General features: G+C 34.9%; 1 protein-coding gene across 1 annotated transcript; it reads right to left on the reverse strand.

Annotated features, from left to right (window-relative positions):
• Nucleotides 1-328: 328 nt before the first annotated feature.
• On the reverse strand, nucleotides 329-15,920 carry LOC121392287 (tafazzin-like). Its single transcript, XM_041523568.1, has 8 exons — nucleotides 15,768-15,920; nucleotides 10,046-10,174; nucleotides 8,261-8,473; nucleotides 5,279-5,320; nucleotides 3,565-3,627; nucleotides 2,695-2,747; nucleotides 1,971-2,048; nucleotides 329-1,246 (listed from the first exon to the last, which is right to left on the reverse strand). The coding sequence occupies exons 1-8, from the start codon at nucleotides 15,880-15,882 to the stop codon at nucleotides 1,151-1,153; spliced, it is 789 nt and encodes a 262-aa protein (XP_041379502.1). The 5' UTR covers nucleotides 15,883-15,920; the 3' UTR covers nucleotides 329-1,150.
• Nucleotides 15,921-16,811: the final 891 nt, after the last annotated feature.

Raw genomic sequence — 16,811 nt, forward strand, 5'->3', positions numbered from 1 at the left:
TTGTGAGAACTATCATTTTCTTTGTGCATTGCTCACTCAAGTCACAAGTCGAAATTGGTTGAAATTCCTGCAGGATATTTGATCCGGCAAGCATCGGGCCAAACATCATCATATTAAACACAAAATAATTGCCGGTCCGACAAGATGGCAAACAAAATATATCTCTTGGCCCGTGGTGATGCTGACCGGTAAATACTGGTCGGGACGGCTGTATTTTGATCCGTGCAAGTCTAGTTTTGCACAACCTAATTTTGATTCACACATTAAATTTACAACATGATTTACATTGTCTAACTGGTTACACAAAATGACATAGCTTGGTGGTTACCTGATATATACATGGTTACGCAACTGTTTAATTCTCAGATGCCTGAGGTGTGGGTATAGTACTGATGCTCTAATTATCGATTATAATCAAAAATCAGGGATGGGAATTGGTGAACTGTTAAAAAAAAAAGAAGAGGAAATCTAGAAGGGTCCTGGAAATTTGTGAAATCCTAGGTTAAAATCTGTGCCATCTGACACATTTTGGAGGAAAAGATGATTAAAACGCAAGGAAATGCAATGTTCCATGAGAGGAAAACAGCTGATTAGAAGAGAATTTTCACCCCTGGAAAACTGATCAGTAGGCTCTACCGATGTCATGATCAATTTTTAAAATTCATAACTAATTGTCATGGAAAATTTTGATGATGGAATTGGAAGAAAATATGGGTTTGTTTCATGCGTACCTAAAGAAAACTAATATTGAAACAGGTTGAAGGTAAAACTGGCTATTTTGTAAGTTCTATCCCAGTTAATATGACAATAGATGTATGGACTAAAAAAATTAAAATCCCTCACAAGTTCATATATATCTAACCAATTACATGACTGTTGATCGATGATGATATTCCAACCATTTCACAACACTTATCCACAAGACAGTGTGCCTGAACCATAGAAGTACAAAAACCAAGTTAAAATGAAACGGTTGAGAAAAAGTTGTGAGACAACTGCAGTCTTTTTTTTCTCCTAGGGTAATAAAACACATTTTCATAAAACGAAAAAGTTAAAAACTACATTAAGTACGAATTTACAATAAAATAAATATATGGCACTCCTATTTCCAATATTCATACACAACATAAACGTTTTTTTTTTTATTGTGCTATCTGTCATCATCATTGTGTAATGCCTCTGTTCTCTCTTTCAGTTGTGCAAACTCTTCCTGGATCAAGTCCGTTATTCGTTTTCTTATTTCACGCTGAAAAAGAATTGAAATTGATCCATCAATATACATATGCAGGCTTCCTACCAAAAAATAATTTGAGGGTTGGTAATAAAACGAAAACAGGCTGTAAGTTCCCCATCTAGGTGGTTATGGGTCTGAAATGCTTTGAAATTGGACACTGCATTTCATACACTTGACCAGTTGTAAATAGAAGTTCTCTAACTATCATTTATCTAACATTGAAAATGCACAAGTCGGATTGTAGTTGTAAACAGGATAAATGAAGAAAAAATAATACATTTAACTGATTTGTATAACAGAATGTATTCTGGTAGACAATAAATATCCCCAAAAGTTTACCCAGTGGTTAGGGTTATTGTTTATTTTATAATAACCTCACACATGCTATACTAATAACAAATGAAAATTGGGTAGTGTGTTTTCATTGGAGTTCAGATAAAACAATCCTTTTTATTATACAAGAAATGGAAATTAATGATATATAGCTGTTATAAATGACTATGAACTATTAGATGTTAACCATTCGGTAATGAGCCAATATTAGTAAAGTTCACATAATAACTAATATATGCACTATCAATAAAATGAAACCGCAATAGACAAAACAGGGGATTTTAATGAAAAAACTGATAGCTGTCTTATACTTTGAAAGATAAAATATATAAAAACACAATGTATAAAAATTATATAAAACTGGAGATCAAATATATAAAACAATTTGTATACATTAACTTACGGGGGTTTTCTTCAAAGCTTTCAGCTTCTCCAGTTCCTTACTAAAATCCATTGGTTTCCCTATCAACAGTGTCACTTTCTGAAAAGAAAATAATGTTTGTTTAACGACACCACCAGAGCACATTGATTTATTAATCATTGGGTATTGGATGTCAAACATTTGTTAATTTTGACATTATAGTCTTGGAAACCCAGTATAATTTTTCCATTAGTAGCAAGGGATCTTTTATATGCAACACCCCACAGACAGAATAGCACATACCATGGCTTGTAATATAGCAGTTGTGGTGCACTGGCTGGAATGAGAAATAGCCCGATGGAGATCAATCCTAGACCGACCATGCATCAGCCAAATGCTTTACCACTGGGCTATGTTTTGCCCAGTCCATCAAGAAGGACCTATGGGTGAATGTTAAAGTTTGTTTTGTTTAACGACACCACAAGAGAATATTGATTAATTAATCATCGGCTATTGAATGTTAAATATATAGCAATTCTACAATCCTATTCTTCAGAAAAAACCTGCTACATTTTTCCATCACTAGCAAGGGATCTTTTATAGGCACTTTTACTCACTGGAATGGGTATGTCCTACCACATTACATTTTATCTCACTACTCTGATGTATACTGTTAAAATGTATGTATCACTTTTTTAATTTTAAACAAAATGTTGTGATGAACTACATCTAAACTGAATGTTTTATGCACTAAAACCTGGGATACCTTTCTCATCTGTGGTATGTATGGAGGCTCATTTGGAAGAACATCGTCCATCCCTGGAAAACAAGTGAAATCACCAATGTGTGAATGTAGCTTAAACATATATTATGTTTATATGCAGAGACATATTGTGTAGCATAAATCCTTGCAGTGGAATAACACCCTGTTTCTCCGTGTTAAAATGGACAATAATACATTTTGTGCAAGTATAGCTAAACAGTCTCGAAGAATGATGTGTAATGGTTAGAAAATGCATATAATTAATTTGTAGACTACTGCTAATTTAAAAGCAATAGATGTTCCCTGCTGGGCCCAACAAGTGTTTGTAGCTCCTAAATTCAAGTATTATACTCTCTGAAAAATGGGTAAATCGCCATGAAGTTAAACTTGATCTGTAACAGTACAAAAAAATCCATCTCAATATCTTGAGACAATGCAAGAACAAAGGTCTGGAAAACAAATGTTCGTATCGTCCAAGTTCAAGAACAATAACTCTGTGAAAAAAATGGGTAAATCGCCATGAAAGTCACACTTGATCTGTAACAGTACATGATAAAGCTGTACACAAAATTTTAGCTCAATATCTCGAAGCATTAGGAAATAAACATCCGTAAAACTATATGTGGGACAGACGGACAGACGGACAGACAGAAGGATGGAGATGAAACCTATAATCCCTTCCGGTTGGAGCGGTAGGGGACTAAAAATATTCAAACCTGCAGATTTAAGCAACCACCTGTATTTAGAAGTCTCCTTTTTATACTCCATTAGTTGTCCGTTTGGCCATACTTGAGGTAGCTTTCTAGAACAAATTCCACAGTTTGCCGACTTGATATTTACTATAAATCTACGGGTATACATGTACATACATACCTATATGATGCATGGGAATAACCATTGGTGGAATTTTGCATTCACTTATTAGACGTCCCACACCTGCAAAACAAATTTAACGACATCATATGGACAGGTCAAAAAATAAAGAATATTGTTATAATGCAGAAGACAGACAATTATGCAGCATAGCGTACAAATGTGATATGTTTTGATAACTTTCAGAGAGTTAAAGTTCAAGTATTTTCTTTAATGACACCACTAGAGCACATTGATTTATTCATCATCAGTAATTAGATCTTAAGCATTTGATAATTCTAACATACTATAGTCTTAGAGAAAACCCACTAATAGCATCAATGAATCTTTTACATGCACTTTCCCACAAACAGAATATACCAGTAACGGAGCACTGGTTTAGATTGGTAATGGAGCACTGGTTTAGATTGGTAATGGAGCACTGGTTTAGATTGGTAATGGAGCACTGGTTTAGATTGGTAATGGAGCACTGGTTTAGATTGGGAAAACAACAATCAGAAAATGGGTCTAACAAAGGGGATTTGATGCTACGACCCAAGCATTTCAGGCAAGTGCTCTACTGACTGAATTAGATCTTACCCTACTTTTAAAGGGATCCAAACACCCCAAGACATATGCCTAGTATGCTTACTGGATATCAATAGACATATAACACTTTATTTTAAAAGTTTGTTTTGTTTAACGACACCACTAGAGCACACTGATTTAGTAATCATCAGCTATTGGATGTCAAACATTTGGTAATTTTGACATAGTCTTAGAGAGAAAACCCGATAAATGTTTCCATTAGTGCACATCCCAGACAGGATAGCACATACCACAGCCTTTGATATACCAGTCGTGGTGCACTGGCTAAATCTTTATTTAAATTCCAAACTCAAAAGACTTTATCAAAGTATTCATTTGATGTCAAATTATATGCTGTGTCCTGTCTACACTATAGTTTGTTTCAAATATTATACAAGAAATAGGGCTTGTCTGTTCTGTGTTTTAGGTTCAGCAGGGTATGAATCAAAATAAACCATGTCCAAATAGTGCGAATCAGTGAAGATGTTCAAAAAAAGTTGGCCATGCTTTTTTGTTCATACCCAGATGGATCTAAAAAAAATAACAGACAATTCTTACAATTAAATTTGAAACATACTTATTAATAAAAACACAAAAAAGATCATATTTTTCAGTTCTTGAGCAGTAATGCTCCATAATACGGTGTACCAATATAAACAACATAATTTTCAAGTTCATCGAGAAATGAACAAACTCTCATTGTTATGGATGGACTAATAAAATGCTTTTAAACTGTAATAAATATAATGTTAATAATTATAATGTGGTATATGCAAATTTTGGAACAATATTTACTATAACATTTTACACAAGCTTCAGTAACAAGAAAGTGTGAATGGACAAAACACTACAATTTGTATTGTTTATTTTATTGCATTATCTAAGCACTTAATGTGTGTACTCATCTAAACACAATGTTTACATAACAATAACATCATTACTGGCGATTTTTAATTCACAAGATAAAATTATCGCCTTTTTCGCATCTACAATTTTCTCAAGATGTGTATTTCCAGCATTTTGAGGGGTTTTTATTTGTCTTTTTGGGGTGCATATGGATTCAATATAATTATTAAAATTTTAAAAATTATAACTTTGCTTAATATCGGGAGTCTCCTAATGTTTATTTCTCTATTTTCATACTTACCCCATTTGAGTCTCATGAATTCTTGAGAGAGGTTAACTTTTCCTGAATAAAACAAGACAATCAATAAGACTCTAATAGTTTGAAAAAATATTATAGAATATTTTACAACCACCATGTCTATGAAAGAACAATTTAGATTTATTCCAACATACAATAAGTAATGTATATTTCATCCTCATAAAGGACAGCTGCTCAGAGCCCACATGTACCAAGTACTTGGGTGGCCTTTTATTTAATACATACAGTGAAACCCTTCTAAACATGACACCAATGGAACCAAGTAACGGAAGGAAGGAAATGCTTTATTTAACGACGCACTAGACACATTTTATTTACCGTTATATGGCATCAGACATATGGTTAAGGATCACACAGATATTGAGAGAGGAAACCTGCTGTCACCACTTCATGGGCTACTCTTTTTAATTAGCAACAAGGGATCTTTTATATGCACCATCCCACAGACAGAATAGTACATACCACAGCCTTTGTTACACCAGTTGTGGAGCACTGGCAGGAACGAGAAATAGCCCAATGGGTCCACTGACAGAGATCGATCCTAGACTGACTGCACATCAAGCGAACGCTTTACCACTGGGCTACGTCCCACCCAAGTAACAGTACAGTTCTGATGCCTATTTGGTTTAGAGAGGTTCTGTTGTCAACTGAACTTTAAAAAGTGACTGTGAAAAATGTCAGAATTTGAGAATTTACCAAGAGCTTTCATTGTACTGTCTTTACTGGAGAGGTTCTTTCAGGGATTTCACTAAAAATGAAAACAGCAGGTGAAAATGAAATTATCGTAAGCCTTAACAGTATGCTACAAATGACATGCAAGAAAATCATGTTGATACCAAAGCATAAGAAAGATTCAATTTCATTGGTTTATCTTAAATGTTGATATTATACAACAGCTGACAAAAACAAATTGAAAAAAAAATGGCATGCAAGAAAATCATGTTGATACCAAAGCATAAGAAAAATTTACAATTTCATTGGTTTATCTTAAATGTTGATATTATCAAGGTTCTCACAGACCCGGAGTCCCGGGTCCCTGACGCAGTGATCAAGGATGGGACGCACCATATTGCATACACATGCGTCCCTGCGGACGCAATATATATTTTTTTTATTTAACTTCAATATGTTTGTTTTTTTAAACATCTAAATTTACTGTAAAGTAAATCAGCAACATTCATAAAAATTCTTGCAAATTTTTGTTAATTGGTACAATCAGTTGGTCACTCCAGAAAGCCGCTCTCATCTATGTACCCACTTCGGGGGAAATGAACTCAACCACGTGACCTAGATTTACAAAATTAACCGGTACGACAAAACATGACTAATAAAAAGTAAAACTTGTCGCTAGTAATCAAACATTTAATATAAAAAATGCAACATGTCTTAAACAGTATTTCATTTTATTTAATCGCGTTTTCTAGCTTTACACTACTGAATAATAGACTGGCCGCATGAACATGCAAACAGCGCTTATTCCCACCGTGAGGCGGATCAACTGAACAAAACTGGTTGAAAATGTTTGGTTCTAAAAATTGCGATAGAAAAAAAAATATTGCGCATATTTTTTCGCCAAACCGGAAATTCTTTCGCAATATTTTTTTTCCCCGCATTATTAGTTGAATATATATGAGTTACCTGGTATTTGTTTTATATTTTATCATACATTTTAATAATAAAAAAATGTATTCATGTTCATGTACTTTTTATTACAACATAAAACCATTTAAATGTCAATGTTTTTGGTATTGTCAGTTGTTATACAATTCACTTGATATTTTATTGGATATATCAATTCATCTGCAAATGTGGACTCACCTACATTCCTAATGGACTCTCAAAGTATAAGGTCATGAGTCCATGGACTCAATATTTTTGGATGAATGATAACCCTGATTATACAACCAGTTGACAAAAAAACACAATTAAAAAATCCCAGCTTTTCAATGGATATATCATTACATGTTTTAACCATGCACAAATTAAATCAAAAAGATATGAACATCCTGTTGGGAAACATTTATTATTTGAAAATTAGTATCGTATTCCGTGAATTAAACATTTATTAAATAGGTGGTGAAAAATTGCAGCTTTGTTCTTATTAATAACATTCTAATAACATAATTGGAAATGACATCCCTGTATGTTTGAAAATATGCTTCTTGAGAAAAATAGGCAGCCATATTTATTGAATGCAGAAGTTTGTAACTGTAAGCATAAAACATAGTCAGCGATAGTGGCAGCAATAGCCACAAAACATCGCTTCGTGCTGCCTACTATTGAAAACACGACCTGTATTTTTTCTACTTCTCTGCCAAGCACAGGTTGCAATATGGGTAGTATTGCTATGAGATGTTTGAACAAAGATGTCTTCTACTTTCAGTCGCTAGACCTCCTACCTAATGTCACTGTTACTTGTTTAAAATTCTTACCATTATATAAATTATATTTATGCTTAGAGACTGACTGAAACCATTGTAAAATGTCTTGTTTTTCTTTTCTTGCTGTTTGATATTATTGTTCATGTCTATATAGAGAATAACTAGTTAATGACGTCAGATATCTGCTTTATCCTGTGAAGGTAAGAATGAGAAATTCTGCATGGCTCTGCCAAGCTGAATTTCTCATTTGGCCTGAACAGGATAAAGCAGATATCCGACGTCAGTAACTAGTTATTATCTTTATCCTGCAGACTATATAAATTAAGGGGAAAAGTTATTATTTCTGTTATTTCAGCCACATTGTACGATGACCTAGAGGTCAAATGAGCAATTTTGTAATGTAGCTATCCGTGTGACATCATATGAGTGACATCAAAAGTCAAAATCTGCTAGTATACGTTTATGACTTTGCTTTAATCAGTCATCATAATCTGTCAGTAGAAACAGTGGTTGCAGGATAAATTAAAATAAATGATTGACTGATCAGTTGAACAACAGTAACACTTTAAAAAAAAACCCGTACCTTCAGGAAACATGTGAACCCACTGTCCTTTGTTGAGTTTCTCCAGCATGAAGTCCATGCTCTTCTGGTACACACCCTCTCCTCGTATGACGGGAACCGTCTGGCCAAGACTGAAGAAGAGGGCATGCCAGAACTTTCTAAAACAGATATCCTCAGCCGCTAGGGTCCAGCGAATGCGTTCATTTCCACAGAGAATTTGTGGTCTTAGGCATCCTAAATATAATCAACAACATGATGAACGGAAACATTATGCAGTTGAAGCTGTTGTCAAATGATAAAATATATATGTAAAGTAATGCTGAACATGACATTTATATTTCATAACTAATTCTCAAAAAAAGGTTAAGTTGAATGAATGAATGAATGACTGATTGTTTAATGACAGCCCAACACAAAAAAATACATTGGCTAATGGGTGTCAAAGGTAAGTACATGAATGAATGAATGAATGAATGAATGCATGACTGCATGAATGAATGCATGACTGCATGAATGAACGAATGAATGAACAAATGAATAGGCTAATTTCAGCAGTATTCTTTCTTTTTAATCAGACTATTTCATTGTGTTCAATTGTATTTTGTTTGAATAACACAAAATACACATTTTCAAACAATTTGTCACAAAATCCCAATTAGTTTCATAGACATGTAAAAAATACACAAAAAGTGGCCTCTCAAGTCTTGTCATATCTCTAGTATCCCCTAGTTGTATTCTATTTATAAACTGATGGAAAGAAATAAGAGAACACATAAAATTGTAGGCCCAGTTTAATTTACTATTAGTAATGTCTGTATTTCATACAAACAAAATGTGGGATTGAATGTCAGTAGTGACAAATCGACTTCCAGTAACATGGACAACTTCTGAACCTATGGATTGAGGTTTTGGTTGCAAGACTTAACTTTTTGCTGTTATTATTTGAGTAATCCCTTTTTTCCCCCATCAGTACATATATATAAGAATGCAGTTAGTTCGGTTCGTGTTAACAACTATCAATTTTAAAAATTTCCAACAACCAAAGGTTTGTTAAGTACTGTGTCTGTGTGTTTCTTAAATCTGATGCTAAAGATCTTTAGTTAGGTCAGCTCGTTCATTACATTAAGCTTACATATTTCCGAAAAGTACAGACACTGCAAGATGAAAACTGACACATGGAAATACAGAATCAGCTACCTTCAGATAGGGGTGCGAGTTTTATTCTTATTTCCCCTGCACGTGCTGTAATCTCACCGTGGTGCAGGGGTGTAACATTCTCTTTGACAATGGCCAATACAGCACACAACTGAAGTTTTGAGTAAAAGTCAGTATCTATCTGTGATATTTGTATTTTTGCACAGTCCTTTACACTGTGTTTTTGTTTAGATCTTGAATTTTTATATTGATGTTGATCATCACTTTATTTGTTTGCATTACCATAGTTTGACACCCAATAGCCGATGTATTTTTCGTGCTGGGGTGTCGTTAAACATTCATTTATTCATTCATTTATTGTTATTCTATCTGTGCTAGTCATTAACATGTAAGTGTAATGTTACAAGTAAATTTAAAATGAATAAAACCAAGGGTATGTGGCATACAATTTCAAGAAAGTGTTCTACCCATCGGATAGTTTGACCTAACCATTTGGTCACCATCGTGTAAGTGTAACTCAGGACTTTGTTTTTGGTTCAAGTGTTGAGGTATATTCGATCCTTCCGAATTCGACCCAACGAGATTCTACTGTATATTGAAAACGTCTATATTATATATATATATTACAACAATTATGTTGCTACATATTACCCCACATCAAAGGATCATCAATACAGCTGTTATGGTTGCTCACAGTAACCAGCCCCGTCCCACTGGGTCGCTCATGTAAAGCCTTGAGTAATAGGCCCTTGTTGTACACCTTAAATTTGCTGACCCATTCTGTAAAAAAAAAACAATGTCAACAATCAGTAATATAAAACACTGCTGAGCTCCAATCTAATTGGTGATTTATCCTGAATTTGCTCAAGCTTGCATGATAATGCATTTGTAGTAATAACACAGGGGAAGTAGATTCCACTGGTGTTTTATCCCATTCCAATCAGTATCCCAACAATACGAGTCAGTAAACAGGTGATAGTAGGTTTACTCTCACTATCAAGATCAAGTGCTAAAACAATCATATGACAGACACTAATTAGCTATAGTTTATAGTCTTCCAGGGTTTCTAGAATTTTTATAAAATACACTAGCCATGGAATCACTGATTTAAAAAATTTACTAGCCATGATTAAAAATTCACTAGCCCTACTTTACTTTAAGTTGATATAATTTTACTAATTAATAGTAATAATCAGATATGTCACCTAAAGAGGGAGATAGAGCTTGAAAACACTAACACTTGGTAATGTTGGTGGGGGCAGTATACACATATTTACAAAATAGACTTAACTGCAGCATTTGACAAATTTTTTTCACTAGGCATCGGGCATGGCAACAGTAGTTATTTACTAGCCCAGCATTGAATATCACTAGCCATGAGAGTGGGGCTACCATAATCTAGAAGCCCTGATTCTTCACTCCCACTCCACACTTGCCTGGAAGTTTTAGGAAAGTGGTAAATCAGTCCTCTGAGAATTGAATATTTGCGTAAACCATTTATCGGTTACGCAAAAATAAATTCAGGTAACCCGTTTTCTTTTTGCATAACTCTTTATGTCCATAGAAATGGTTATGCTAAATTAGATTTGCACGATTGACGCACGAATAAAATTATCATTCTCACAATTTTCAGAGGCCTGTAAATTGATCACCTTGCAGTTAATTTTTTAGGGGCGAGACGTAGCCCAGTGGCAAAGTGCTCGCTTGATGCATGGTCGGTTTGGGATCGATCGCCGTCAGTGGACCCATTCGGCTATTTCTCGCTCCAGCCAGTGCACCGCGACTGGTACATCAAAGGCTGTGGTATGTACTACCTTGTCTGTGGGATGGTGCATATAAAAGAACACTTGCTGCTAATCAAAAAGAGTAGCTCATGAAGTGGTGAAAGCAGGTTTCCTCTCTCAATATCTATGTGGTCTTTAACTACATGCTTGACGCCATATAACCGTACATAAAATGTGTTGAGTACGTTGTTAAATAAAACATTTCTTTCTTTAAATTTTTAATACATTTTCTTTGAAACTTTATACTTAGCACGATTTCAGGACAGTGATCTTCAGTTCGCCTTGATTTTGTTCCTGCCGAAGACTGGTTTAAAAATACAATGTATGTTGAGATTATAAATACTAACTAGTTCAGACAGGAAGTTTACAATTTTGGCTCAGGAGTTTTTCCACCGATTATTATAAGTGTACATGTACCAAATGAAATCTGGGAAAGTGCTTTCTAAAAGTATCATTGTGTCATCAATTACCTTGGTAATAATAACAATTGAGCAATTTGAATGAAGAAATTTCTGTTTTTAAAATAAACTTACTATTAACAATTATATTACTTAACCTCCCTATTGTATTCTATAAAAAATATTTCATATTATATATAAATATATGATTATTTCATTTTAAATGATGTGGACGTTATTTTTTAAACAGTCTAGGGAAATGTAATATCTAGAATGGAAAATCAACTTACATACTATGTAGAATATTGAACTTGTGACATCATAGTGTACATACAACCGGCCTCGGTGGCGTAGTGGTTAGGCCATTGGTCTACAGGCTGGTAGGTACAGGGTTCGGATCCCAGTCGAGGCATGGGATTTTTAATCCAGATACCGACTTCAAACCCTGAGTGAATGCTCCGCAAGGCTCAATGGGCAGGTGTAAACCACTTGCACCGACCAGTGATCCATAACTGGTTCAACAAAGGCCATGGTTTGTGCTTTCCTGCCTGTGGGAAGCCCAAATAAAAGATCCCTTGCTGCTAATCGGAAAGAGTAGCCCATTTAGTGGCGACAGCAGGTTTCCTCTCAAAATCTGTGTGGTCCTTAACCATATGTATGATGCCATATAACCGTAAATAAAATGTGTTGAGTGCGTCGTTAAATAAAACATTTCTTTTTTCATAGTGTACACGTTATTTAGATGATTGTAGGCGGGACGTAGCCCAATGGTAAAGCATTCGCTTGATGTGCAGTTGGTTTGGGATCGATCCCCATTGGTGAGCACATTGGGCCATTTCTCATTCCAGCCAGTGCATCACGACTGGTATTTCAAAGGCTGTGGTATGTGCTATCTTATCTGTGGGATGGTACATATAAACCATCCTTGTGCTTGAACCTTAATTAGATATAAGCACGAAAATAAGCTGAAATGAAATGAAATGATCCTTTGCTAGCAAGGAAAAAATGTAGTGGGTTTCCTTTTTAACTCTCTGTCAAAATTACCAAATATTTGACATCCAATAGCCGATGATTAATAAATCAATGTGCTCTAGTGATGTCGTTAAACAAAAACAAACTTTATTTTAGATGCTCGTTGAGCTTACTATAAAAAATATAAAGTGTGGAAGGAAATCCCAATTCAGTCATTTGACCATATCAACAGAAATGTAAACACTGGCGGACGACAAAATGACAAATTTTCAAAAGTAATATTACATTTATTTATTTCCATAAACAAGGCCCTCATCTCTCTCTTCTTTTCAGCTATTTTGCGTTCATCAGATATATTGTTAGTGCTTTACTAAATGGCGGATAACATTTTTTCAATAACAATTGTGTTTTTTTTTTTTGAAATTTGCTCGGTACTGTAAATCTTTACTGACATGATACCGATACCGAACGGTATACAGAATACTGCCCAGCTCTAACTTTGTGTAGTATGATTTTTTTTTCATAAGTGTTTGCCTGTTGAATTGTTGGTTATTGCTTTATTTTTATTCCACTGCTTGACGTCATGTAGCTGTTACGTGTGGAGTTCATGGCTTGTGCATTGTTACATATCACGAGATCGCGTGACAGTATGATAAAAGTTTAAAGTGATTCATTTGAATATGCCAAAGCTTATTTTATTGAATTAAAGTCCGAACCACATTGTTAATAACTATAATAAATTACTCTCCAGTCTTTAATTACCATTAGATTTCGCTCACATTTTGCCCAGACAGACATCATGAAAAAACCAACACATTACAATGACACAGATTTCACATACTAGATGATAACTAAGTCACCTATATCGACTTCACTTAGATCTCCTAGGACAAAATGCACATAATTTTTTTGCCGGTTGCCAGCTTGTATTTTCATGGAATATTCTCCAAGAGGGGTGGAAGGATGTGACATAATCAACATTGCCATGAAATATATTATGGTATATGGAATCATGATGACATGCTTCAAACCAACTTGAAGAGTATTTCATTAAAAAAAAGTAAAATAGCAGATGGAAGAAAATGTTTTATTTAACGACGCACTCTACACATTTTATTTACAGTTATATAGCGTCGGACATATGGTTAAGGACCACACAAGATATTGAGAGAAGAAACCCGCTGTCGCCACTTCATGGGCTACTCTTTTTGATTAGCAGCAAGGGATCTTTTGTATGTACCATCCCACAGACAAGAAACACATACCACAGCCTTTGATATATCAGTTGTGATGCACTGGCTGGAGCGAGAAATAGCCCAATGGGCCCACCGACGGAAATCAATACCAGACTGACCACGCATCAAGTGAACGCTTTACCACTGGGCTATATCCTGCCCCGCAGACAGTAACAAATTACATACTTTTTGTCCCAGGATATCTCAGCAATGTCGATATAAGTGACAAGGTTACAATATGTGATGTGGAATCTGTGTCAATGTAATGGTTTTTCCATGATTTCTGTCTAGACAATATGTGAGGAATATCTATTGGTAATTAAAAGTAGGACAGTAATGTATAGTAGTTGTTCAAATCATCATTCAGACTTTAATGCAATGCATATTTTTTATAGTCCTTCCCATGGGGAACACTTTTTCATAAAGCAGATCTATCGAATTTACTAAAAGTTATATTTATTTTAGTGCATGGGGCACATTAAGGCAATACTTTTCTTAACGTACACGCAGAGTTACTTCCCTCTATGAAGCAAATTTAAAATGGCGGGGATATTTTTTATGTTGTTGTTGAAAGATTTATTTTGTTAATAATGATGCATGTACTTCAATCGGGATTTAGTGAGTACGTAGGTTATACATTTTTGGTCTGTGTGTCCATTTGCTGCACTATTTCGGTTGAGAAATGGTTGAAACATGGTGCCACAAGTTTTGAATGTAGTTACCAGCTATATTAAGAGCATTTAAGGAGATCCGGACGTAGTAAAAACAACACTTACTATGTCCCACCGGACTATATTTATTTCTGAGCCGATTGTTTTATAAATTACACACAAAATAGTGGGGGTTTATTTTTTATTTCCAAAAAACTTTTACTTTTCTTATTCAATCAAACCAAACAAATTGTTTACTAAAAAAAAAAACATTTTTATAGGCTACAATCGTGTCCGGTGTATCGGCGCGTCCGGCGCACTTGGTATTTTGCTTGAGTGTGCTTAGGAAGTTGTCATGTTGTCGGAGTTTTTAATGAATTAGGGCCTAAAGTTCAATTCCTTTTTCAGTGGTTAATCAAGTATCAAGATATTTATTGTTAAGGGTGCATTTAATTTTTTTTTTTAGAATTATCAATAATTATATAATAATTTCAAAATAAATCATTCACCTGTTTTCGTGTTTATAAACGCGAAGTAGGCCATCCTTATCGATATTAAGAATGTTAAAACCAGTCTAAAAACACCTTTCCCGCATTTTAAAAATTATAGTAAAGAGTATAAATGTAATTATTTTCGTTCGGTTATTTTTTTATTTAAACCGAAAAAGAAAACACAGGCAAATGCAAAGAAAACTTTACACCTTAATTGACAGTCATTCCAGTTCACAATTGTCACATTGTTATAAAAAATAAAAGCGAAATAAGATCCACGTGTGTGCACAATCTACCCGAGAAAAATAAAATCCATGTAGGCATCTTAGCCATGCATAACAATGAACATGTATGCATTTGCAGTACTGTGCCACTCGAGAAAACTATTCCGAAACTGATCATGAGATGGGTCATATGTGATCGTTCATTTTCATAGTAATATTTTTAACAAGACAAAACAAAAAAGTACACAAATAATTCTGGGACAATAGTGTAGCGTTTATGGGCTAAAAGTGAGGTCATGGGCGGTTTATAAATAGCGGGGTCAACGATCTACGTCTACTGCGCCGAATCGCCGGACATGCAAATCGTTTTGGATACATGGGGGTGACTATATTTATGCACCATTTTAAAATGTTTATTTACTACAGACATAAAACAGTTTGTAGTGTATTTCAGATTATGCACTTCTTCATTGGTGAGAGACGCATTTTATTAAATATTTCACAATGTTCACATAGAAAATGGTCCTTGAAAGTTTAGGTGCGCCGATACACCGGACAGCACTGTAATTCTAATTGTATGAGGATGGGACGGATTATAAGTTCTATTACCAGTGATTACCTAACCAAAGTTTGCTTGATAGTCCAACAACAGCCAACACGCATCGACTGGATACTTTCCAAACAAATGGCGTTCTTTTTGTTGAAGGAAATAGCCAGAAAGAGTCTGTTACCATTCTAGATGATTTAAAACCTTGCAAAAGTAACTTTTGTTCGCAAACCGGAAATCGCTATATTTTCGCCTCACGGTAAAAAAAAGAACCACCAAGGGAAGTAAATTGACTGACTCATGCCAGTGCCAACGTAATATACTCCCCACCAAAAAGTTTAGCAATTTATAATGGAAATGAAACATTGTACAAAATGTGATACATTTTCCTTTCTTACTTTTATTTTCGTCCTTATATCTTAAGGTTCAAACACGTTGACACTTTAACTACCTGGGCTGTCTGTCCAGAACAGTACGTGAGTTAGTGTTTAGTGAGAGAGAAGTCGGGGCAGTTTCCTTACACCAACCTTTTGAACCGTTAAAGCTCATTCTGGGTGGGAGCCGGTATCGGGCTGCGAACCCAGTACCTATTCAGCCTTAAGTCCGGCGGCTTAACCACGACACCATCGAGGCCTGTTCAAGACTAAATACTCATCAAACATAGGCCTACATGTGTCAACCAAATGGGTCATCGGGACGAAATGATAAAATAAGGAACAATCACGTGGTTTGATAAATGGAACTCATTACAACAAAAATGTCCTAATTCAAATTGTTTTATGTTTTAAAAATTTATTACACACTCACTCACTATCTAACTAGTGTAATATTGGCTAACCTGAGTATTCTGACTGTAAGAGAGCTAGACGAACATTTGAACATTTAACCCAATTCGTAGAAAAATAACTAGTAGTAGGTGTCGACATCTGCTTACATCTGCGTTGTGGCTTGTTTGCAGTTGGTTTGTAATAAATAAAATACTAAACTAGCTTGCCTGCTATACCATTTTTATGAAACTCGATCGTAAACAGTGTTGGTGGCTGATTCGTTTTCGCTCGTCAGATACCAAAACTGTTCATTAATTTCATAAAAATGGTATGACAGGCAAGCTCGTTT

Source organism: Gigantopelta aegis, chromosome 3 (assembly GCF_016097555.1).
Source record: "Gigantopelta aegis isolate Gae_Host chromosome 3, Gae_host_genome, whole genome shotgun sequence".
Lineage (NCBI taxonomy): Eukaryota > Metazoa > Mollusca > Gastropoda > Neomphalida > Peltospiridae > Gigantopelta > Gigantopelta aegis.

Bases quoted from the DNA above. Each gene is read 5' to 3' on its own strand.
- LOC121392287 (XM_041523568.1), bottom strand. From the start codon at position 15,882: ATGGTAACAGACTCTTTCTGGCTATTTCCTTCAACAAAAAGAACGCCA. The intron at 10,175-15,767 runs GTAATCACTGGT...TTTTTTTTACAG, and splicing joins ATCAAGCAAACTTTGGTTAG to AATGGGTCAGCAAATTTAAG. The intron at 2,748-3,564 runs GTATGTATGTAC...CTTGTTTTCCAG, and splicing joins TATTCCCATGCATCATATAG to GGATGGACGATGTTCTTCCA.